The sequence below is a fragment of the Perognathus longimembris genome, chromosome 3, assembly GCF_023159225.1.
Source record: "Perognathus longimembris pacificus isolate PPM17 chromosome 3, ASM2315922v1, whole genome shotgun sequence".
In the NCBI taxonomy this organism is placed as follows: Eukaryota; Metazoa; Chordata; class Mammalia; order Rodentia; family Heteromyidae; genus Perognathus; species Perognathus longimembris.
The window spans coordinates 8,694,249-8,718,567 of NC_063163.1; the positions used below are offsets into that span (position 1 = coordinate 8,694,249).

Below are 24,319 nucleotides of genomic sequence, written 5' to 3' on the forward strand. Positions count from 1 at the left end.
TTTAGGGAGTTGAGTTTTTAAGAACTAAAAAAAAAAAAATCCAGTGCCAACGGTGCATATAACCAGCAGATTGAAAACTTAATAAACGAGGGGCTGGGGATGTGGCCTAGTGGCAAGAGTGCCTGCCTCATATACATTGAGGCCCTGGGTTCGATTCCCCAGAACCACAAATACAGAAAATGGCCAGAAGTGGCGCTGTGGCTCAAGTGGCAGCATGCTGGCCTTGAGCAAAAAGAAGCCAGGGACAGTGCTCAGACCCTGAGTCCAAGGCCCAGGACTGGCCAACAAAAAAATAAAAAACTTAACAAATGAGAACCCACTCCCGCCACCCTCTGCTTCGGCTGCCGCCCGCTCTGCTCCGGCTGGGGTAACACGAGAGGCCCCTTCCTGGCACTGACGCTGTCGCCCTTCCGAGTGACAGGAGCTGTAAGCTGAGCCACCCTGCTGCCATGCTGACTTGGGGCTCAGTGACACCCTGGGTGCTAAAAACAGAAGCAATTCCAGCCAAGTCCCCAAGAGCCACTCGGGGCTGGGGGCACTCAGCACAGGAAGAGCAGCGGGCGGGATGGAAACGCGCTCATCAGCACGGAACCGTGAGACCCCATGACAGGCACGAGGAAGGAGGGAGGGGGAGGGAGAGCAAAGGGGCGGGGAGACTGAGTGGAATGCATTCTACACATGCGTAGAAATGTCACACACACACACCCCTCACCACTGGACAGATAACATGCTAACTTAAAACAACTACAAAAACAAACAACAAAAAGCAGAAGAACGGCTGCTGGTCCCGATGGGGTTTGGCTTGCTGGTCACATATCAATGTGATCTCATGGGTTGTCCGATCAGCTCTGTTTTCTCATTCATCCTACGTCATTTACCATTTCCCTGCCAGGCTATGGGAATCTAGCAGGTGGTCCAGAGCCGCCGATTCCAGTCTGGTCTTCTACTTAGGCCACGAATCCAGCGAGCTGCAAGTGGGTCCCCCCCCCCCCCGAAGATGGACGTTCAGAGAGGAGGGGGGGAAAGCCAGCGGGGCTCAACCGATCCGCGAGAAAAGCAACCCCGAGCTCTGCCGTAAGAAAAGCTGGGGATACCTTTTCCCATTCACACCTCAGGCCCCATTTTCAACCTGCACCTAAGTGAGCCCTTTGCTCCTAGAAGCCCGGTTATGATGTCCATTCCGTGGAGTCCGCTGAAAGTGCACACCAGGAAGGAAGGAAGGACGTGAGCTTCTTGCTGAATGGCGGTGTGCAAGACTTCACCTTCCATCTATACAAATGGGAAGGTGGAAACTATTTCTGGAAGTGCAAGGGGTAAGCAGCGGGGGGCGGGGGGGGTGACTGGTGTTCTGTAACCGTGCTTAGCCCCCAAGCACTGGAGACCATTTCCTCTGCCACCCCCAAGGCGCCTGAAGCCTCAGCAGGACGTTTCTGCTTGTGCAGGAATTCAGAGCACGGTGGTTTCACTACGCAAGAGGCACAGGACCCCTGGGACTTGTGTCTGGCAATGACACGGACAGTGATGGGGTGAGGAACACAGGAGAAACCTCCCATTGAGTTAACTCAGCACCAAAGCAAAAGATTCGCCTTCTGGGAAGAGGTTTCTACCATAACAGTTCACAATAAGAAGAAGAAGAAGGAAGAAAAGGAAGTCACCACCTCTGTCCACACTTTGCAGGTTGTGAGCAGAGGTAGACATTAGTGGTGGATCATTCAGAAAAGGCCCTAGCATAAAGGAATCGTGCAGGTTTCTTGTGATAGTGACACACGCGAATCTAAGGTACTTGGTTCAAATTCACTATGTTTGTATTGCTCTCCTACTTCCCTTCCCCCTCATTTTTAGCAGCATTAAGTGGGATCATTAGGCTTTTCTCATATATATATATATATATATGTATATATACACGTACACATATATATGTCTGTATACACACACATATAAATAGTACTTTGATCATATTCACTCCTGTGTTAGCCTCATAATCACTCTTGTGTGGTGTGCTGGTCTTGGGCTTGAACTCAAGGTCTGGGTACTGTCTCTGCGCTTTTCTGGTCAAGGATAGCATTGTACCACCTGAGCCCTCGCCCCATTTCTGACTCTTTTTTTGGTGTTCAAGTGGAGATAAGAGTCTCATGGACTTTCCTGCCTGGGTTGGCTTTGAACTGTGATCCTCAGATCTTCGCCTCCTGAGTAGCTAGGATGACAACTGTGAGCCATCAACACGTTGCTAGAAAGAATCCCATCCTCAAAAAGAAACCAGGCTAGAAGGAAGAGAAATGACACTTTCCTCCCGCTCATTTTCAGAGGCAGAGAGATGTGTAAAGTACAGTCAAATACTACGAAAAAGCTTATTTAATCAATTTAGAATATATTCTCTTTTCCCTGCTTGAGAAAAGAATACACAGTAGGCAAACCACTCACCTTGTGAGCTCTTCTTGGAGTTGTGTGTGGTCAGGCGGAAAGAATTTCACCACAAACTTGACAACAACATGCTTCGGCCCTGAAGAAGAGCAACACAAACATCAAGAAGGCATTTAGGGATCCGCACTTCAAATGCTACCAAAGAAGCCTTTATGAAGTCTACTACACCAAACAGAATGTCTCGTTCTGAAGTTCCCTGAGGATACCTGCCCTGTCTAAACCACTCAACACCGGGCCACGGTCAGCTCTTGATCCATATCGTGAATGAACAGGGATCTGCTTTCCGAAAACCACTGTGCTACATTGAACAACTCAACTATGTGGAGACAGAGTCTATTCAAGTTTTTTTTTGGCCAGTCCTGGGCCTTGGACTCAGGGCCTGAGTACTATCCCTGGCTTCTTCCCGCTCAAGGCTAGCACTCTGCCACTTGAGCCACAGCGCCGCTTCTGGCCGTTTTCTGTATATGTGGTGCTGGGGAATCGAACCTAGGGCCTCGTGTATCCGAGGCAGGCACTCTTGCCACTAGGTTATATCCCCAGCCCCTATTCAAGTTTTTAAAACAGCCATTTGGAGCGGAGAATGGGGCTTAGCGGTAGAGTGCTTGCCTAGCATGCATGAAGCCCTGGGTTCCATTCCTCAGTACCATAAACTAAGAAAAAGCTGGAAGTGGTGCTGTGGCTCAAGTGGTAGAGTGCTAGCCTTGAGCCAAAGAAGCTTAAGGACAGTGCTCAGGCACTAAGTTCAAGTCCCAGGACTGACAAAAAAAAAAGCCATTTGTTTTCAGAAAACATAGACTTGACATGGCACAGGTTGAAGACAGTGAAAACGTCAGTTAGGTCATTAATACTTCACTAGAAGGAATGGTGTCGGCATGATCGTCACCCAGGCCAGCCTTCAGGTGCTGCCCTGGGCTCTGGCGCAGAAACACTATGGTGACGTGGTTTTGCCTCTGGTACATTCACAAGAGCCTTTCTGACCAGCCTTGATGCCGTTCCCAGCCGCTAAGACAAACCGGGAGGCAGATGCTAGGTGTAGAGGCTAGACCAGATGGAGGACTTGAGAATTAAAACAGAACATCAAATAGATCATAATTTGTGACTTTTGTGTTTTGGCCTATCAAGTGACAATACAAAAAGCCTTTTTGATTGGTTCTTGGGGGCGGAGGGGCGGGGACAGCCCTGGGGCTTGAACTCAGATCCCCAGCATTTTTACTCAAGGCTACCGTTTTACCACTCACTTGAGCCACAGCTCCATTTCGGCTTTCTGCATGCCCCACGGTGACTACACCCATATAAATATTTACAAATGAGCCAGAGAGATTTCTTCACAATTAAAAAAAAAAAAAAAGACCCAGTGGGTACTATGAACTTCATACTCAAGGCTGGCAGCTCTGGCACTGTCCTGAGTAAGGGAGGGGGCCTTTGGGATGGCTGAGGACAGGTCCCACCTCAAAGCAGAGAGGGACCATGACTAGGGAGAGCCACGCAAGCGTCTCCTTTCCTCAATCTCTCTTCCCGACATAATCCACATGTACGCCGGACCCTCTTGTCCATCTGAAATGCATGTCAATCTAAGCCTGCTGGTCTATCACCAACACACACACACACACACACACACACACACACACACACACACACACACGCCCTCTCCACAGCAAATTCTGATCTTTCAAGCGTTGATGAGGGGGAGAAGAAAAGCTACAATCCATTTTATCATTCGACGGCTCCACCCTCCCCCTTCAAAAGTGACAGGAGAAAACAGCGCAGACAGAGCAGACAAGCTCCATTGTTTCTGGTTGAATAGCCAGCGTTCGTCAACCAACATGAGGCTTGATTCTCCAAGCAAGGTTCTGATGAGCAAAACTATTGCGATATTAAAATTGTAGATGGCACATACTTTTAATAGGAGGTGGGTTAGTGAAAGATGACGAGCAATTGAGAAATTTTAAAAAAGAAAAAAAAATTCTATGGCTACAAGACAAAAAGCCAGCTCAACAGCGGAAGCGGGCGTCTGTCTGCAAGTGTGTTTATCAGGGCTGTGAACATCCGCGTTATACTCACGTCGAATCTGTTTCACAATAGGCTTCAGGAGATCCAGCCAGACCTAAAGTGGAAAGAAACAACAGACTGAGATATAGCTTCTCAATGAATGTACAAATATTTAAAGGCACTATTTAAAGCCATTTCAAATAAAAATACTGTTGAGGATTTGAGACTGTTCAATTCTTTTCTTGCTGCAGACTATCATAGCTTATATGTCCTTCCATTGTGGGATATACCCAATTTGCAAATATCATCCTGAGCTTGAAAATTCAAAGTCTTTCAGGCGCACAGACATAATAGTTGGCAGTTAAGGAATGGAAATGGCGTTCAACGGGAGAGCAGATGCTTAGCAAACGTAACACCCTGGGTTTGCTCCCTGCACCTCAGGAAAAAACAGAAAAGCTAACAGTTAACTAAGAATTTTTTAAATTTATTTGTATCTTCCTTATAGCTACTATATATCTTCCTTGTATCTATTCCGAAAATATGAATGAATGCGTATCTGATGACTGAGCAAGACACACACGGTCCTTATTGAAATAAAACGTATATGGGGTAAACAGAAAATAGGACACCTCTGAGTAATAAGAAAAGGGAATAAATATTTCTATATTTCTGGCCTTATCACATCTGTACCATATCCTTCTTAAAGCTATGTTCCTCTCAAAGCAAATGCAGAGGCTACATACTTTGAACCTGGTGCCCCAGCTAGTGACAAAGCTGGAACTAAAGCAAGCACCTCCAAGCCCAGACACCACACACACACACGTGCACACACACACACACACACACACACACACACACTTCCAGTTCACAGTGGGTGCAGCTACATTTTCAAGGGGAGAAAGTAGCTGGCCTCATAATTGGAGCATAAGCTAACCACATGATTCCATCTCATGTGCTTTCTTTAAATTCCCTTTAAACACGTCGTCATTCAAAATGGGTTTTATGGTGGCTCCTATTTACATATAGGAGGAAAAAAACCCCAAAGCTAATGTGCTTAGAAAGTTTAGATATAAATAAACAGGAAAAGAGAAGCAGACCTATAGAAAACTGCAAAGAAATACAGAAATTCCCAGAAAGGAAGTGCCCAAAGCTAAGAAGAAAATATTGACAGGAGTGATTTTTGCACCCAAAATGCAAATGAAGACAATAAAATACCCGGTCTATGAGTACGCCCCTGGACGTGGCGGCGTACATACACACTCGAGTGCATTCTGTCATCCCCAAAGCTGATCGGGGCCTGGGAGGTGGGTAGCGACTTACTCTGTGATGGATGGATGCGTTGCTTTTCTGGACAGTTGTTAGAGAATAGTGCTCTCAATCTAGAAAGTATTCCTATGGGTTTCCTCTATCCAGTCACTGACGTTTGTAAATTACGCACATACGTATACAATGACTCTCATATATACAAGTGATGCTAATTTTAATATTTTTGATAGTGAAAAATTTGACAACAGCCAAAATAAGATACATAAATAATGAAAGAAAGAATGCACATCTTTGAAAGATTATCAGGCAAGCATCAAGAATTATGTGTTAGGAATGTGGGAAAATACGTTGGGAAGCTTAAATGTTTGGTACGTCTTCTTTTCTTTTGCCTTTTTTTTTTTTTGTTGGTCGTGGGGCTTGAACTCTGGGACCTGGGTGCCGTCCCTAAGCTCTTCAAGCTCAAGGCTAGAGCTCTACTACTTGAGCCACAGCGCCACTTCCGGTTTTCTGGTGGTTAAATGGAGCTAAGAGTCTCACGGACTTTCCTGCCTGGGCTGGCTTTGAACCACCATCCTCAGATCTCAGCCTCCTGAGTACAAAGTAAAACTTTTTAGATGGCTACTTAGTTCAACTTTCCTGCATCACCTTTCCCCATAAGAAAGAGCCCTCACTAATAAATTCTCTTCTCTCCATCTAATCCTGTCACAGAAAAAAGAAAAAAAAGGGAAGCCCCTGTTGCAACACTGGCCTCGGTGTCTACATCTCATCGGGACGAAGAACGTCCCTCCACGCACCATAAAGACATAAAGACAGAAAGGCTAAAAAAGAAATCTCTAGCTGAACGCCAGTGGCTCACGCCTGCAATCCCAGCTACTCACGAGGCTGAGATCTATGGACCGTGGTTCAAAGCCAGCTGTGGCTCAAGTGGTAGAGCACCAGCCTTGAGCCCACAGGGGCTCAGGGACAGCACCTAGGCCCCGAGTTCAAGCCCCACGGCTGTCAAAAAAAGGAAAAGAAACAAAGAAAGAAATCTCTATCTGATATTAATAAGAAAGTGGATATTCAGGTCCTAGTCTTCAAAAACTCCTTACTTGTGCAACTATAACCCCTCTGTCCACCTTTATAATAACAATAAAAACAAAACAATGCCCCTGGATCCCCACAAAAGTTGGAGAACACCCCACTCAGCTCCCATCTTCCCGGAGAAAAGATCCATGTAGTCGGAGGGCTGGCGGCTCAAAGGAGGAGGCTCCAGGCGGCCGTGTGTGCGGGGTGAGTTAACCTGAGGCTTCTTGGGGATATCCTGTGCTGGTAGGAGCCTACCCCAGACCGTTGGCCCTCTGTTCTTTCGACCACCATAACTTTCTCCGTGACCCAGCCCCCAGCTTTCCCAGCCTCTAGTCCTGGCACAAAACCCATCTGAACGTCTGCAGTGCCCAGGACAGATCCACCCCGCATTGCCAGCGTCGGTGCCAAGTCTGTGGATTGTTTTGAAATATCCTCATCTGTGTTTGGCATCTCCGCAGAATGCATCAGGTCCAAGCATGGGCTCGGGCCAGCCGAGCAGCTCTGGGGAACGCAGATGGGCCTGAGTCAGGCGGCCCAGGGCCGAGCTCCGGGGAGATGGTGCCACGCACCCCTCATCTCACCGCCGAGCCAGCCTGGGGGAGAAGCCAGCGAGAAGCCAGCCATGTCCTCGGCCGGCCCAGCGTTGGCAGAGCGGGGAGGAAGGCCCGTCCCTGTGGGACCTGGATGAGGCCGTTGCTTGGCAACCCAAGTGCGATGTGCAGAGGGGCTCCAGGGAAGCCAGGGAGCTGGGCTAGGTCACCTGGCCAAGTTCAGCAACCGAGGCAGAGCCGAAACCTGCCCCCCACGAGTGAGAGGCAACAGAACCGCAGCTACTCCCTTCCCTGCCAAGGGACCCCCCCCCCCCCAAGGTTCTCCACGGCTGGCACCCCACTGGGTCCCCACTGAAATCCCGCTGCTTTCTCCTGAGCATGCGTCCGCGTTCCCAGCTGCCTGGGGAAATGGGGTCCAGAGGAGCTTCACACCTCCAGCCAGCAGGACATGAAGCAGAACTTACTGAGCCCTATGACTTTGGTTTGTCCAAGCTGCAATAAAGAAGCAGCTTAAACAATGGAAGTGAGCTCAGTAAACACACTGGGCGGGCTTGATTTCCCCAGGGGCATCTCCCCCCTCTCCCCTTTCTTCCCCCCGCCCCCCCGTCACCCCCACCCCCCACCCCCCCACTTGCAGGTGGCTGCACCTTGCTATGTCCTTTCCCGGGCTCAGATCCCACTGTTACTCTGTAGCCAAACTGTTCCTTCTGAAGCACATGGGGTCAGACTGAATCAAGGCCACCCTAATGACCTCCATAAAGACTTTGTCTTCATGCTGGGCACCAGGGCCTCCTCAAGGTGATAACCCTAGCTACTCAGGAGGCTGCGATCTGAAGATTGCAGTTCAAAGCCAGCCCAGGCAGGAAAGTCTGTGAGACTCTAATCTCCAATTTAACCACTAGAAAACCACAGGCGGCCCTGTGGTTCAACGGGGTGGAGCACTAGCTCTGAAGAAAGGAGCTCCCAGACTGCTCAGGCCCCAACTTCCATGCCCCACCGCCGCCAACAACAACAAATCTTAGGATGAATTCGGTGAGACGGAGCAGGGAAGGGATCCGTGTTTCTGAAGTACCTATTTTATGCCTGGCCTTGAACAGCTGCTTTGTGCTTAAATACAACTGGTCACTTTAAACAGGAAGTGAGCCAGGCTCAGAGACCTTAGTTCAGTTGCCTGGAGTCACACAGCTGGAATTTGACACGACTCCAGCTTCCCCCAAACTGATGTATTTCCTGAAATATGGTGGATTTTCCCTAAAGCAAAGGGCTCGAGTCTAGCGATCTCCTTTGCATTGGTCACCCTACTGCTTTAAACAGTCAATGTTTTTCTTGTTGTTGTTGTTTTTTTTTTTTGGCCAGTCCTGGGCCTTGGACTCAGGGCCTAAGCACTGTCCCTGGCTTCTTCCCGCTCAAGGCTAGCACTCTGAGCCACAGCGCCGCTTCTGGCCGTTTTCTGTATATGTGGTGCTGGGGAATCAAACCTAGGACCTCGTGTATCCGAGGCAGGCACTCTTGCCACTAGGCTATATCCCCAGCCCCTTTCTTGTTGTTTGAATAGCTCTCCTCTCCTTATTTGGAACACTTGTTTAAAAATCAACTTGCAGAAAACCAAAAATTCCATCACCAACGATTACACATACAGGAAACATGAAATAGCTGTTGTACAAAATCCCCCAGCGTCTAGAACTCACTGGAATGAATTAGTGAGGCAAATGAGTGTTTCTTCAGGAGAAGCCCTAGAAGAAATAACTCAAAATTTAACTTTCTTCCCCTTTTTTAGGGGACAGGGGTTTGTTATGAGCTCATAAGGGCCCCCGGAACTCACACCGTAGACAAGACGCCCTCGGTCTTCTTGCCGTAGCCTTCTAAGAGCTGAAGTGACAGGTATGCCACACCATGCTGGCTTAGTTCGAATTTTTGTGGGTAATAATTTGTGTGAATATGTTTTTTCACCGATTTACTAATTTTACATTTGGTTATATTTAAATGAGAAGTGTGGTTTTCTTCTGTTAAAAAAAAAATCGCCTTAGAGAGATTTCCATCACAGATCACAGTAGTGTGAAAGGAATTTATTTTTTCTATGTGAAAGAAAACAAAACATATGTGATACAACCGACTTAATGACAGGTGCTCCCCAGCAATGAGACGCAGGGGTGCCCCGAAGACAGCAAAATAAATGAAAATAGGACCCCAGCCACTGAACCCAGCCTGCACCCCCAGGCTGCAGCCCAGGGCCTGCGGTACGTGGAAGGAAACTGAGGCGGAACCTGGCACAAGCCATGGTGAGCCAATGAACCTACGGGAGTTCCAAGGTGGAGAGAACTCACGGGACAGAGGGGCAGGGGGTAGAGAGACGCAGGAGGAATAAGGACGGGCACAGCAATGGATCGGTGTCATCTAACGGGAGCCAAGCGTGATGGAATGCGCTCGCCCGGGCTGGCGCAGCGGGCCTCGGAGGCAATCAAGATTTCCCAGGAAGCAGATGGCTGCTTAGGAATGACAGGGAAGGCTGCTTTGTGCGCAACTCCTCCCCCCCCCCCCCCACGAGGAGTGAAGTCAAAGGAAGGCGTGAATGTACAAGGAGCCAGGTGGCAGCGGCTCACGCCTGTAAATCCTCGCTACTCGGGAGGCTGAGCTCTGAGGATGGCAGTTCGAAGCCAGCCTGGACGGACCCATCGGAGGGACTCTCGCCTCCAACAAGCTAACAAAAAGCTGTAAGTGAGGGCATGGTGTGAGAGACAGCTCTACACACACACACACACACACACACGCGCGCGCGCGCACACACACACGTACAAATAACAAAATAAGCAAATAACTAAACCACCAACACAGTAGCTTCTGCTGGTCAAGTCGGTGGCACGCGTGTCATTTCCGCCTTTCCATGGGGCCGGAGCTGTGGCAGGCGTTGACACCAGAACCTCCATAAACACAGGGTGGTTCTGCTGCGACTGGCAGTCACCACGTCACTAGGGAAAGTGGAGTTCTTTGGGTCCACTCTGCCCTTCTGGAACCACTGTCCTGTGCGGTCCCTTGCTGACCAAAACGTCATTAAGCAACACACTTACATTCTTTCCTTGTGTGTTGAAACGACTTACGACCACAGGGCATATTCTGGGCTATGAGTCAAATATCAGCAAATTATTTTAAAAAACTTTTTGCATCATACCAATTATATTCCTGCACCACCATGGAATTAAATTAAAAACCAACAAGAGAAAACACTTGTGGGGAAAATCCCTGTATGTTTGGGAAACCAAATAACATTCTTCTAGATAAAGACAAAAATCAAAGGGAAATCTGAAAGCACTTTACCCTAAATGAAAATGAAGGCACAACAAATCAAAACTAGTAGAATGCTTAAAAAAAAAAATAAACCTCACTAATTTGGGAATAATCTTCTGTGAGTGCAAGATTTCTACCCATTCCACTCTTGACACTTTGGGTGAGGGCTTCTCATTTCCGAGCATATATCAAAACTACCCCAGAGTCCACGGTTTTTTAAATATATATACCTTGTGCTACCATCTTGCCCGGTTGTCCAGGTGGTTCTTGAACTCTGGGACTCAAGAGACCCTCCTGCGTCTGAGTGCCCAGTCCTGGGCTACAGTCTCACCCCAAGGCACCCGGTCCCAGACACACGCCATCCACTCCCAGAATTCCTCACTCAGGACCGGACCTAGGAATTGGCCATCCCAGCCGCTTCTGGAGATGCTGATGCTATTTGTGTTTATTCCAAAAACTTGGTTTTTGTGGGGTTTTTTTTTTAAGCTATTGTAAATGGGATTCTTTCCCTGAATTCTCTCAGCCTGTTTCAAAGTTGGCATATAGAAAAACTCACTACCTTTTATATGTTGAGTTTCTATCAGGCAACTCTGCCAACATTGTTTATCAGATCTAGGAGTGGTGTGTCTGTACATGCCTGTACACGCGTACACACGTGTAGGTATTGGAGTTTGAACTCGGGGCTTCTTGCTTGCACTCAGTTGTTTAATTCACAGCTGGCACTCTGCCACCTTGAGCCACGCCTCCACGCCTGCCATTTTGCTGGTTAGCTGGAGATGGAATCTCCTGGGCTTTTCTGCCCAGTCTGGCTTTAAATTGTGAGTCTCCCGGGCTCAGCCTCCTGATAACAAGGATTGCAGGCACGAGACACTGGCACCCAGCTCTAGAGGGTCTAGTACAGTAAGGATATTTTTAACTTCTTCCTTTCATCTTTGCATCCCCTTGTATTACTTTCTCTTGCTTTATTGTTCTGGCTGGGAATTCAAGGACAGTGTTGAATAAGAACGTGGCAAAGGCCCGTGGCTCTGGCCGTGTGTCATCCCCGCCACGGGCCAGCAGTTCGGGAATAAACGTTTCTCTCCTGCCTGGAGAAGAAAAAAGAATGTGGCAAAGCACACTGTGTCTCCTTCCTGGCTTGAGAGGACATGGGCGCAGCTTTCCCTGCGGGGTGCGGTTGGCTGTCAGTGTCAGAGGTAGCCTTTATATTTATGCCCCTTCTATGTCTAGGTTGCAGAGTTCCGATCCTTAGGTCACGGTGTGACTTTTGTCCTTGATGCTGTTTAGCTGTCTATGTGTTATATTGATTTACATACCTTTTGGGTTTCGCACGTGTGTGTGTGTGTGTGTTCAGTACTGGGGCTTGAGCTGTGAGCCTCATGATTACTAAGCAGGTGTTCTACTACTAACCTGGCCTTTTTGGGTTTGTGACTGGTTATTTTTGAAATATGGTCTCTCTTCTTGCCTGAGCGTGCTTCTAGACGGCAATCTGCGGTCCCTTGCTGTGGCTGAGATGACAGGCACCGTACCATGCCCAGATTGTTCTGCTGCGACGCAATCTCTTGAAGTTTTCTGCCGGCTGGCTTGGAATTGCCGACCTCTCACTGAGCCGCTTTGACAGGTAAGCGCCACCTCTTCTATCCGTCGCAATGGAGTCGCACGTGCCTGGCTTTCCCGTTCCCAGCCTCCCAAGTAGCCAGGATTACGCGTGCGAGTCGCCAGCACCTGGCTGGATTTGCGTACCCCCCCCCCCCAACAAGCTCTTTAAGTATGCAATTCTCGTTTGCGGGGAGCTCTGCCCACCTCTGGGGACGGGCCTGGTCTACGTGGCTGCGACCCGATGGGACCGCTCCGTGGGGCAGCACAGTGGCCTCGCCCTCTCCCCGCTGCTGCCTCCCCAACGCCAGGCTGTCTTCAGCGCGGCCATGTTCTCCATCCTGAATACCTGGCAAAGTCCTCCGAGAGTCCCTCTGCTACCGGAGATGTCCTGAGCTGGAGCCCCAGGGAGGACAGGAGGGGACAGATCGTGACTGTGCATAGTCAGCCAAGGCCAGAAGGACCAGGAGGGGCCCCTGTGGTATGCAGTAGAAGCAGCTCTGTAGCCTCGAGCACCTCCCAGCCTGGCTTCAAAACCACCATCCAAGCCAGGCACCGGTGGCTCACGCCTGTCATCCTAGCTACTCAGCAGGCTGAGATCTGAGGATCGCGGTTCAAAGCCAGCCCCGGCAGGAAAGTCCAGGAGACCGACCCTTATCTCCAATTAGCCACCAGAAAACCAGAAGTGATGCTGTGGCTCACAACTGTAGAGTGGTAGCCTTGACCAACAAAAGCTCAGGGACAGCGTCCAGGCCCTGAGTTCAAGCCCCATGGCCAACCAAAACAAAAAAGCCCAACTAACAATCCTGCCAGGCACCAGTGGCTCCCATCTATCATCCTCGCTACTCAGGAGAGGCTGAGATCTGAGGATCACAGTTCAAAGCTAACCCAGACAGGAAAGTCTGTGAGACTCTTAACTCCAATTAGCCACCACAAGAAAAAGGCAGAACGGGAGCTGTGGCTTGAGGTATGGTAGAGGACTAGCCTTGAGCAAAAACAGCTCAGGGATAGCACCTAGGCCGTAAGTTCAAGCCCTACGACAGGCACCAAAAACAAAACAAAACAAAACAAAAAACCACTACAGACCTACCTAGTAGTTGGAACTACAGGCATAAGCCACAGAAGGCAGCTTGAATCCCAAATTCGCATGGGAACACAGAGCCATTTACATGTTGCCTGTGGCTACTCCTGTCCTCTACTGGGGGGTGGGGGGCGGCAGGGGGAGGGAGGGCTCGACTAGACGGTAGAGTCAGCCTCCACTCCGCCCTCTTCCTTACTGGGCCTCCACTTCAGGCTTGAATGTCCAGCGGTAACAGGAGTTCTGCTCAGTCGTTTCACACAGAGTCCCCTGGTGGACTTCCTGCGCTGGGTCCCACCGCAATGTGGCAGCTCTGGCATTTAGCAGTCCTACAGGCCGCGTGCACCAATCGCCTGGCACGTTAAGGGCACGGTCTCCATGCTCAGGACCAATAGCATTCCCAGCCCTCAAGGCCAAACCGAATAGAGGGCTGGAGAAAAGAAAAGCTGGTGAACAGAGATCTCTGCTCCACCGAGATCCTCCAAGGATGACGCCTGGACCCCGGGCCGACAGTCAGGCTGGCTGTAAACAGGACAATCACCTGTAATCAAGTCTAATGAAGGGCTGAGTACAAGTGGTTATTTCGTGACTACCTCGCGCTCATTTATAACCTTGAGAAACACACCTTGAACTATGGAAAGTGCCCGGCTTCCTTAACGGGGGGAAAAAAATGCGCTGGGCTGGAAACGAGTCTGGGGGATAGAGGGACATTTGCCTGGGAATGGGAGGAAACAAGCAAGCTACAGCTTGATGCGTTATCAATAAAGTTTTATTGGAACAAGTTCATGCCCCTTCCTTGACGTAGGTATGGCTGCTTTTGCTCCGCATGTAGTGTTTACCATCTGACCTTTTCCAGAAGGCCTGCCGGTCTTGCTCTGGGGCGTAAGCTTGATGAGGAGAGGAATCGATGGCTGGGGCGGCGCTTGGGCCCCAGGGGCTGCGACACCGGGTTGCACTGCAAGTGCTCTTACGGTGGCTAATGTGTGTGGTGTCAGTTGGATCGTTTTGGGTGTGGGAGAAGTGTGCTGGAGACTGGACCCAGGAGCCAGGGCTTACGCGCACCTCTCACAGACAACATTTTTATTTGTATTACGAATAAGCGCCGATTTCTTTATGTCTAGATCATGGGGAGTTATTTATTTTATGGCTGGCTATACGCTTTAATAATATCGTAAATCCTAAAATGATAATAATAAAGCCTAATAAAAACTTGAAGGAACACCAGGTCTGGCAGCACACCCTATAATCCCAGTTACTCACGAAGGGGAGGTAGGAAGATCAAGGCCAGCACAAGGGGGAAAAAATAATGACACCTTGACTCTAACACAATACAAAAGGGCTGAGGTGACGGTTGAAGCGATAAGCTAGCAAGCTTGAGGCCTTGGGTTCATACACGAGAACAAAATCAAACACAACAGAGAAAAGTAGGAAATAAGTCCTAGAGCCTAGGAAACGAAAAGCTCCTGTATTTCACAGCAAAGCACTGAGCCTGGAGTCAGTAGGACACGGTGAGAATCCTGGCTCTACCATTCATGATGTGATGAGCCCAGGCATCGAGCAACTCCCGGAATCTTAGTTCCCCCCACCGCAAAGCCCACACACCACTTTTGACTTCTGGTTCGGACAGGGTATGTCTGGGATAAGAAGCCATCGGCAGCCTGCAGCCGTTTGGAGCTTGTCAGAAATAATGAGACAGCCTGTCTATAGGTCTACAGGTGCTTGGGAAGTCATTCGTTTAACATAAAACGAGCTTCTGAAACAAGAGGTGCACACAAAATTCTGACCTGCCACCTGGACCCCATTACCAGGCTGGACAGCAATGACTCCCAACTACCTCCTGCCATCTTCTTCAGTTCCACTTGTTCTGCCTCACATGGTGTCAGTGCCAAGTCACAGTCAGGTCCTTTGTGCCAGGTCTGTGGGCATCTGTCACCACAGAAGAAGGATGCGGGGAGCTGGGGCCGGCGGCTCCCATCTGAAACCTTTGCTTCTTGGGAAGCTGAGAAAGGGAGGAGCTTGGGAGGAGCCAGGCTTTCCAGCCTCGGCAGGAAAGTGGACACAGAGCACAGGCCTGTCATTCCAGCAAGGACCGGAAGCCTCAAATAGGCGGATTGTGGTCCAGATACAGGCTGGGCTGGAAATGAGACTCCATCTCCAAAATCACCAGTGTAAAACAGAGCTGGGGGCGTGGCTCAGTATTACCAGTGCCTACTTGGGAAATGGGAAGTCCTTTCTGCCCCGGTAGCGTCAGGAAAGAAGGAAAGGAGGAAGGAAGAAGGAAGAAAGGAAAGGGACTGCGAATCAGGGAGGCTCAGGTCTAACCAGGAAATGATAAATATTGAGAACATCATCTGCCCTCGGCTTTAGTTCATGGCACCTCTGGGGGCGGAGGCAGGAGCCAAGCACCGCACCTGTTCCTCGTTCTAGATTTTTCCATCTCTAGTTTTCCACCCCCATTCAGCACCTTCACGGAGGGCTCCTCCGCCTCCCGTCTGTCCTTCAGGGCAGCGATCCACCCGCAGTGCTTCTCATGCAGTGCTTCAAAGCCCAAACCGCACTTCTTCTCCACACTTCTTCTCCAGAATTCACGTTTTCACGCAGGCCTTTGTCCCACGCTCCGGGAACCCCACATCTGCGTGCTGTCCCCGGCCACCCCCGCCCGTTGCCGGGGCCCTCCTTACCTCCTCCCCTCTGGGACGTGTCATCGGCACCAGCACCAGGTCCAGACTCCCCCCTCCCCCGTCCCCAGCTCAGACGCCCAGGCTCGAGCCGCGCCCCACCCTAGCGCTCCCCGAGTCCCGTCCAGTCCCGCCTCCAGCCTAACCCTCGCCACGCTCACTCCAGTCGGATCATGTCCCACCGCTCCGAATCCCACGGCCAGCAGCTCGGAGCGGACCTGTGCCGTCCGTCCACCGCGCCGGGCCGGGGCTGCCGGGCCCACGGCACAGGGGCCACAGGCTCGGCAGGACGGACGGGAAGATCTCAGCCAACGTACTTTGAGGGTGTGTTAAAGCGATAATGCTTAGAGAGACATATTATATAGACCGTTGAATGAAATACGTCGTAAAATTAACTTCCTCCAATTTGCCTGAACCTTTTTTTTTTGGGGGGGGGGGGCAGTCCTGGGGCTTGGACTCAGGGCCTGAGCACTGTCCCTGGCTTCTTTTTGCTCAAGGCTAGCACTCTGCCACTTGAGTCACAGCGCCACTTCTGGCCGTTTTCTGTATATGTGGTGCTGGGGAATCGAACCTAGGGCCTCGTGTATCCGAGGCAGGCACTCTTGCCACTAGGCCATATCCCCATCCCTGCCTGCACCTTTTGGAAAGAGCAGACTCGTTAATGTTGTGCATGTGGCCCGCTCACCTTTCACTCCGCTCTCTCTCCGTAATGCCCTCCACCCCTACCTTGCTTTACCTGCAGGTTCCTGACTAGATCACTAGCTTTCCGGACTCTGTGTCCCAGCTGCCCCTTCTCGCAACGTCCTAGCAAGTCCGGTCCCGTGACCTCTGGGGACTCCGCGTGGTCACAAGTTTCCTAACACGGACGCGAGTGGTGACTTTTCAAAGCCCCCCACGCTCCCCGGATGGGGGTCGGCCACAGGCCTGGCGCACACGCCCCCCCCCTCCTCGATTCTAGCCTGGCACTAGCCCCCCCCACAATGCTGCTCATTACTGCATCGCCACAACAGTGGCCACGCTGTGGAAAGCACAGCCCACATGGGGAGCACATGGGGATTGGCCGGGGAGGGATGTTCCCCGCACGAGGGGCCCGCGGACCGACCGTCCCCCCCCCTTCCCACACGGACTCGCGGACAAAGGTGACCGCGAAGCTGGTGTCTCCTACCGTGATCTTCTTGTGATCAGGAAACTCGAGGCCAAAATAGTCACCTTCCACGAGGTTCAGGTGGCTGCACACCGCATCGAGAAGCACCTTCCCCGGAGCCCTTTGCTGGGAAGAGAAACAAGCAGGGTTACGACCTCTGGGACAGGGACAACGCACCAGGCCCCTCGCCCCACCCCCCCGAGTCTGTGTCCCACACGGTCCCCTGCGTGACCCCCCCCCCCGGGGCCTATCTGAGATATGACTAGCACCCAAAGCCCACCGCCCATCCTAGGGTTCGCTCCTTGCGCTGGCAAGTTCAGCGGGCACTGACCAAGGACAGAGACGTGTCTCCCCACGACCGTACCAGAGAGACCGTGTGTCACGGGAAATCAGCTCCCCCTTGAAAGTCCTCCGTGGTGTGTGTGTGGCAGCAACCATGGCACAATGGATAAACAAAGGCAGCAGGGGTGCTCCCCGGACACCATGTTGGAAATGAACCATACAACTTGTGGATGGGGATGGGAGGGGAAAACTGGGAAAGAAGGAGGGAGGAGGTGGCGTGCGTTATACTATTACCTGACATCTACCAGTAACCCCTCTGTATGTCACCTTTATAATAATAATAGTAAAGTCCTCTAAGTGCCCTGTGCTAGGGGCTCATGCCTTTAATCCTGCCTGTTCAGGGGGATTACGGCAGTTCAAAGCCAGCCCAGGCAGGACAGTCTGTGAGGCTCTGATGTCCACCAAAAGACTGGAAGTGGAATTGTAGCTCAAGGGGTAGAACGTTAGCTCTCAGAAAAAAAAAGCTGAAGGCCAGCACCCAGGCCCTGAGTTCGAGCCCCAGGACCAACACACACACACACACACACACACACACACACACACACACACGCTCCTCCATGTCTCCTGAGCCTACCTACTTACCCTCTCTACAGCTGTTTCTAGAGGTCTTGCTGGAAATTCTAAGGCGTACAACTCTTCCACTTGTTAATACACACCTGGGGATGCTCTGGGGTTGTATGGCTCCCTTCCTTTATTTCTTTATTTTGTGCCAGTTCTGGGGCTTGAACTTAAGAGTCTGGGAGCTGGCCCTGAGCTTTTGTGCTCAGGGCTAGCCCTCTATCACGTAAGCCACAGCTCCACTTCTAGCTTTTTATTGATTAACTGGAGATGAGTCTCATTGCCTTTACCATCCAGGCTGGCTTTGAACCACGGTCCTCAGGTCTCAGCTTCCTGGGTAGCTGGGTAGTATTACAGGCATGATCTACATAGCACCCAACCTCCCTTCCTCCTACTGATGGAGAGTTGCCTGGGTGTCCCATAGTTTCTAAATTCAAGTTTTGGTAGCCATAGGTAAAGCAGATATTAACATTTGTATGTGGCTTTTGTGAAAACGTAGGTTTTCAGCTTACAACTCTAGAGGTTTTTGTTTTGTTTTGTTTGTTTGTTTGTATTGTTGGTTGGGTGGCTTGAACTCAGGGCCTAGGCCCTGTCCCTGAGCTCTTTGCTCAAGGCTGGTATTATACCACTTTGAGCCACAGTGCCACTTCCAGTTTTCTGGAAATTTCTTGGAGATAGAATCTCATGGAGGGCTGGGAATATGGCCTAGTGGTAGAGTGCTTGCTTCACATACATGAAGCCCTGGGTTTGATTCCTCAGCATCACATATATAGAAAAAGCCAGAAGTGGTGCTGTGGCACAAGAGGTAGAGTGCTAGCCTTGAGCACAAAGAAGCCAGGGACAGTGCTCAGGCCCTGAGTCCAAGCCCCAGGACTGGCCGGAAAAAAAAAAAAAAAAGAAAGAAAAGAAAAAAAAAATAAAATCATAACCCTGTGTCTCTCTCCTCCCCTATAACATCTATAGCTTTTTAGCTGTCTGTGTGCACGCACACACACACACTCACACACACTTGCACACACATCAGTATTAGTGCTTAAACTTAGGACCTCGTATTCTTTCTTAGCTCATTACACTCAAGGCTGGAGCTCTACCATTTGAGCCACAGCTCCATTTCCCGCTTTTTGCTGGTTAACTGGAGATATGCCTTCTAACTTCGTGGCTCTGGCTGGCTTTGGAACTCAATCCTCAGATCTCAGCCCCCTGACTAGTTAGGATTGCAGGCGTGAACCTCCAGCTCGCAGCATGGCTTTCTTCTAGAATTGTGTAGCACTTTCTGGAGACTCACATTACATTATCCCCACACAGAAGGCCAAAGGTCAGACTGCGTTTATCCTCGACTTTTTAGGAATGAATAAATGCAAGTTATATTTCCAACTGAGTCTTGGTCCACAATTAATATGTCAGCTCACTCATCTTTATATTCTCACAGTGCTTAGCAAAGTATTCAGTCCCTGTCTGGTGTTCATGACATCCGTGTCAGTGCTATGCTTGCTTACCACACATGGAGTCTACAGGGAAAGGGAAGATGAAATAGGGGTAAGAAACCCAGTTTCTACCCCAAAAGAGCTTAGAATTCCATGCCTCAGTTTCTCTTTACTGTCCAGCAGATTCCTAACGATGCCCTGACAAGAAGAATCAAAGTCCACCACACAGATCAAACACTGGGAGGCAAATACGGTAAAGACATCGCTGTCCACGGTTCCGGCTTTCATCCTCGCATCTATCTCTCCGCTGTAAGTGCGTAGCGTTGAGGAACCAATTAGTAACCCAGCTGACAGTTAGAATGGGCGTCTGACGAGTTCAAGAAGGGACGTGTCCATCAGCCTGTCCCCGAAGGGTCAGAGGAGCCAATCAGGATGTGATCGTGTTGAACATGACACACTTCTAGTGAAAAATGACCCCATTTTAGCCACTGTTCACGCAGTCATCTCCTTGCTAGGCTGACACAAGGGCACATGAGCCTCTCCATGCCGTCCTTGGTGCTGGGTTCAAATCCTCAGTCTCCAAGGAGCTGCATGGCCAGCCGACACAAACCACTTTCTCCTGGACTCCCTCTCGCCGCAGCAATCATAAAAACATGTCAGGAAATGTGAAGTGACAGCCGACTTCCTTTTTGTTGTTTGTTTAAAGAGGGAAGAGCAGCCAGGCACCAGTGGCTCACACGGGTAATCCTAGCTACTCAGGAGGCTGAGATCTGAGGATCAGAGTTCAAAGCCAGCCTGTGCAAGAAAGTCTGTCCTTATCTCCAATCAACTGGAAAAGCCGGAAGTGGAGCTGCGGCTCAAGTAAAGTGCTACCCTTGAGCAAACATGTGGCGAGACAGCACCCAGGCCCCTGAGTTCAAGTCCCAGAACCAGCACGTGCCCACACACACACACACACACACACACACACACCGGGGTGTGGTGGGAGACCAAATTCCAGTTTCACAATCCTTTCTCACAGCTCTCAGCATCGTCTCTTTGTACCAAACATGAGCCGTGAATGAGCCGCCTGGCCAGCGGGCATACCCATTTCCCAAGGAATTCCTGGAACGAAGGAACTGGATAACTTCGTCTAGATTAACAGAGTCTGAGAAATGAGACTTTCATGGTTCGACTGTAGAAATCTAAACAAGCAGGAAAAAAAAAATCAATATACAATGGCTGTCCTTTATGGGCAATTCCTAGGAGAGGGGAGAGAGAGTTAACCGTTCAGCGGGTGCGTGGCTGAGGAAGAAGGGACTCGGGTGGGCATATTCAACGTGTCTTGGTCACGACGCCAGCTATGTGGAGGGCAGGGGCCCTTGGCGCGAACACAGCAGTGCCCACGCCATTTCCTTTCTGTCCCGGGCAGCGCCTGGCATCGTGGAAGGGAAGCCAGCGAGCAGATGCTGGGCCGTCGGCTGTGTCTCCCGCCTGAACTCCATCTTAACGTATATTCTCTTGGTCCAATGCCTTCTCTGCGCCCGGCGCTTTCTGTAGCAGGAAGACATCAGCTGTGAGCGGGTCAGGGCTCCTCGCCGTCGGTAGGACGGAGGCGCGTGGCCTCTCCGCTCTCCAGCAGGCCACGCTCGGGAAGTCCGGGGATGAAAGAAACCTGGCCGGGGCCCCGGGGGCTCACGTGGCTGATCCTCGCGACTCAGGAGGCTGAGCTCTGAGGACCGAGGGTCAAAACCAGCCCGGGCAGGAAACGCTTAGCTTCAACAAACCACTCGGAAAAGAAGCCCAAAGGAGTGCGCTAACCTTGAGGAAAAAGAGGCTTCGGGACAGAGCCCAGGCCCTGAGTTCAAGCCCCAGGACTGGAAAAGTCAACTATCACACACACACACACACACACACACACACACACACACACACACACACGGGAATAAATAACTGAAGAATGTGTCTCACAGATGAAACAACTGCGGGTGGTAAGAACACAATCTGTTAACGTGACTCTTAAGAGTAAGGAAATAGAATTCTTTTCTTTTTTGTCCCCGTGCTGGGGCTTAAACCCAGGGCCTCAGGTTCTTACTTGGCATTTTACCATGGAAGCCATGCTTCCACTTCTGACTTCTTGCTGGTTACCTGGCGATAAGAGTCTCTCAGATTGGGCTGGGATGTAGCTCAGGGGCAAAGGGCTTGCCTAGCAAGTGCAACCTCCTGGGTTCGATCCCCAGTACCAAAAAAGAAAACACAAAAAAATACACTTTAAAAGATAAAAAAAAAAAAGAGTCTCTCAGACTGTCCTGCCTGGGCTGGTTTTGAACCACAACCCTCAAGTCTCAGCCTCCTGAGTAGACAGGATCACAGACGTGAGCCATTGTGCCTTGTTTTCCTTCTTTTTGACAGAAGCACCCGGCTTTTAAGAGTGTTTCAATATGCCAGATCTGAGGCAGATAAATGTTTTCTTAAACAACAACTGTTTGTACTGGAGGCAGAGATCCATCGCTCCACTTGCTTCTAAGAAACCCCGAGTCCTGTCAGGCCCGTCTGCTAGAAGTCCTGGTACAACATTCTAGAACTAGTCTCTTTATCAGAGTTCAAATAATAATCATCATCACGCTTGACTCTGGAGAATAAATTGGCAGTTCGCAAAACGACCTACCTAAATTTTAACTCTTTGCGTTTCTTGGCTGCTTTTTAATTATACTCCATGAAGCACTTGGACTGTAACCAGCTGGCTGACTCCAAACTGTATGTGTCTATTCCCTCCTCCATTTGGGGGCTGGCTTGTCATAGGTCCCACTCTCGGGGGGCGGGGGAGGGGAGAGGGAGAGAACCGTGATACTCTCGCGCGGTGTCTGGAGAGAAGGTTCTAAATGCTAAATGGTGCGCACCTTTGTACACAGCCTCGAGTACAAAACCGTGGGTCCAACTTGTTTCTGTTTCTCGGGCCTTTAAACCTTTCCTCTGCCTTCAGGTTTTCTCTAGTACATGAAGTTTAATGTGGGATTTATTTTTCTGAAAGCATAAAGACACGAGTCTCCCATAGGTGTGTTTGGGGGGGGTGTCCTCCCTCCCTCTTCCCCCTCCCACCTCAAAGAACTGGACAACTTCTCTTCCTCGCTGGAGCTCACGGTGTCACCGTCCGGAAATTATCTCTGAGACAGAAATCTCGGATGAGAATGTCTGCCCGGGTTAACCAAATTCCAATCGGCAGGGGTTTCAGAAAGCCTTCTCTGAAGTGTCTGACTCCGAGTTGAGATTGGTGTCACCATGACAACCAGAGTTCAGCTCTCGTCCAGCAGAAGGGACTGGCAGCTCCCAAAGGCCTTATCCCCTCTTTCTGACCACGGATGCCTTTTAGAATATTGCTCTGCATCCTACAACCCACTCACCCTCAACCCGAAGATTTTCTTATAATCCCTTGGCACAATTTTTTTTTTTCTGGCAAGGGTGTGGGGGGGGGTGAATAATAAAAGAGGTTGAATTCAAGGCTTCAGTCTTGATAAGTAATCATAAGCCACACCCTCCTGGACCTTAATCCTCCTATCTATGCTTCCCATGTCGCTGGGATGATAAGTGCATGCCGACAAGCTATAGGTTCAGATGGGGACTCACGCGCGTGTTGCCTGTAACGTTCTTGAACCGTGAACCTATTATCGGCATGAGCCACCATGCCCGGACAGGAGTTTTGGTGCTGCTGTTACTGTTGTTTTGGATTTGGTTTTGATGTGGGGGTCTTGCTATGTAGCCCAGTTTGGCTAACCTAGAATTCAGGGCCCTCCAGCCTCGGCATCCAGGGTGCTAGGATTAGAGGAGTACACCACCATACCCAGCTTCCTGGGCCATCTTTGACCAGATGGATAGAGGTATTAATAGCTTTGGTGGCTGAAGACAAGAGGGCACCTTCATCAAGGGCGTATATCCGTGGGGGGGGGGGGGGGCTGGGTACGGGGTCAGTGTCTGACACTGAGTAACGGACACAAATAACCAGGATATTAGAATATTTGGTAAGTCTCTGAGACCTCATCTCCAATGAACCAGCCAAAAGTCTAGCACAGGGCCAGACTCACCAAAAACCAGGACACGAAAGTCAGACTGGTGGCGACCCATCCTGCTTGTCACCGGTGTTTCCAGACACCTGCTAAGAGGACAGGAAAAGAATTCCCAGAAAGAAAACATGAGAAGAGGCAGCAGGTGAGAGGTTTCCCTGGAACTGTGAACGATGATGGAGAAGGCACCTGACATCTAATTACAGGGGCGGGGAGAGGAGAGTCAGCGATAGGCAGTGACCGAATTCCGCAGGACTCCCCACAAGGCCAAACACAGAGACGCCAGGCCCTTCTGAAAATAAAGTCTGTCATAAAAGCCTCTTGCCCAGGCCAGCTTGGAGCACGGTCCTTTTTTTTTTTTTTTGCTTCCCTAAAGAGCTCAAGTGACAAGCGTGCGCGACGACCCCCAGCCACCGGCTGAGGTGGAATCCTGTCTGACCTGGCCTCGATCCCCACCCTCAGATCTCTGCCTCCCAAGCAGCTAGGATTCCAGGCTGGAGACACAGTGCCCGGCTCGTGAGCTTACTGTTATGAATGATCACAGTGACGATCAGAAGCACGACAGTGGATCCCTAAGCCAGAGCCACAGTCACCTGTCAGCCCGATCAAGTATAGGACACAAGCGCTGCTGGTCCCTACCACCGCAGAAGGACAGAGCCGTTGACACAAGCACCGCCACCCACCGACAGGCGAGTGGGGCACTGTGGTCCTGAGGCCACAGGACTCTGGGAAGTTCTCCGCTCCATTACAATCCTGTAACGGACCAATCTTGTAGCGACTGTCAGTGCCTTTGTTTCTTCATGTATGACATGGGAAGAATACCTGTGCAAGATTATTATGAGCACTCAAGGACTTGGGATAGGCCAGGCTCTTGGAGCAACACCCAGG

General features: G+C 50.5%; 1 protein-coding gene across 1 annotated transcript in view; it reads right to left on the reverse strand.

The window, feature by feature from the left end:
• The window catches only part of Farp1 (FERM, ARH/RhoGEF and pleckstrin domain protein 1), a 194,992-nt gene that overhangs the window by 53,689 nt on the left and 116,984 nt on the right, over positions 1–24,319 (reverse strand). The window contains exons 3-5 of the mRNA XM_048341159.1: positions 17,092–17,196; positions 4,483–4,525; positions 2,422–2,500 (exon numbers count right to left, since the gene is read on the reverse strand). Coding sequence (XP_048197116.1) covers positions 2,422–2,500; positions 4,483–4,525; positions 17,092–17,196 — 227 coding nt within the window. The remainder of the gene's footprint in view (positions 1–2,421; positions 2,501–4,482; positions 4,526–17,091; positions 17,197–24,319) is intronic.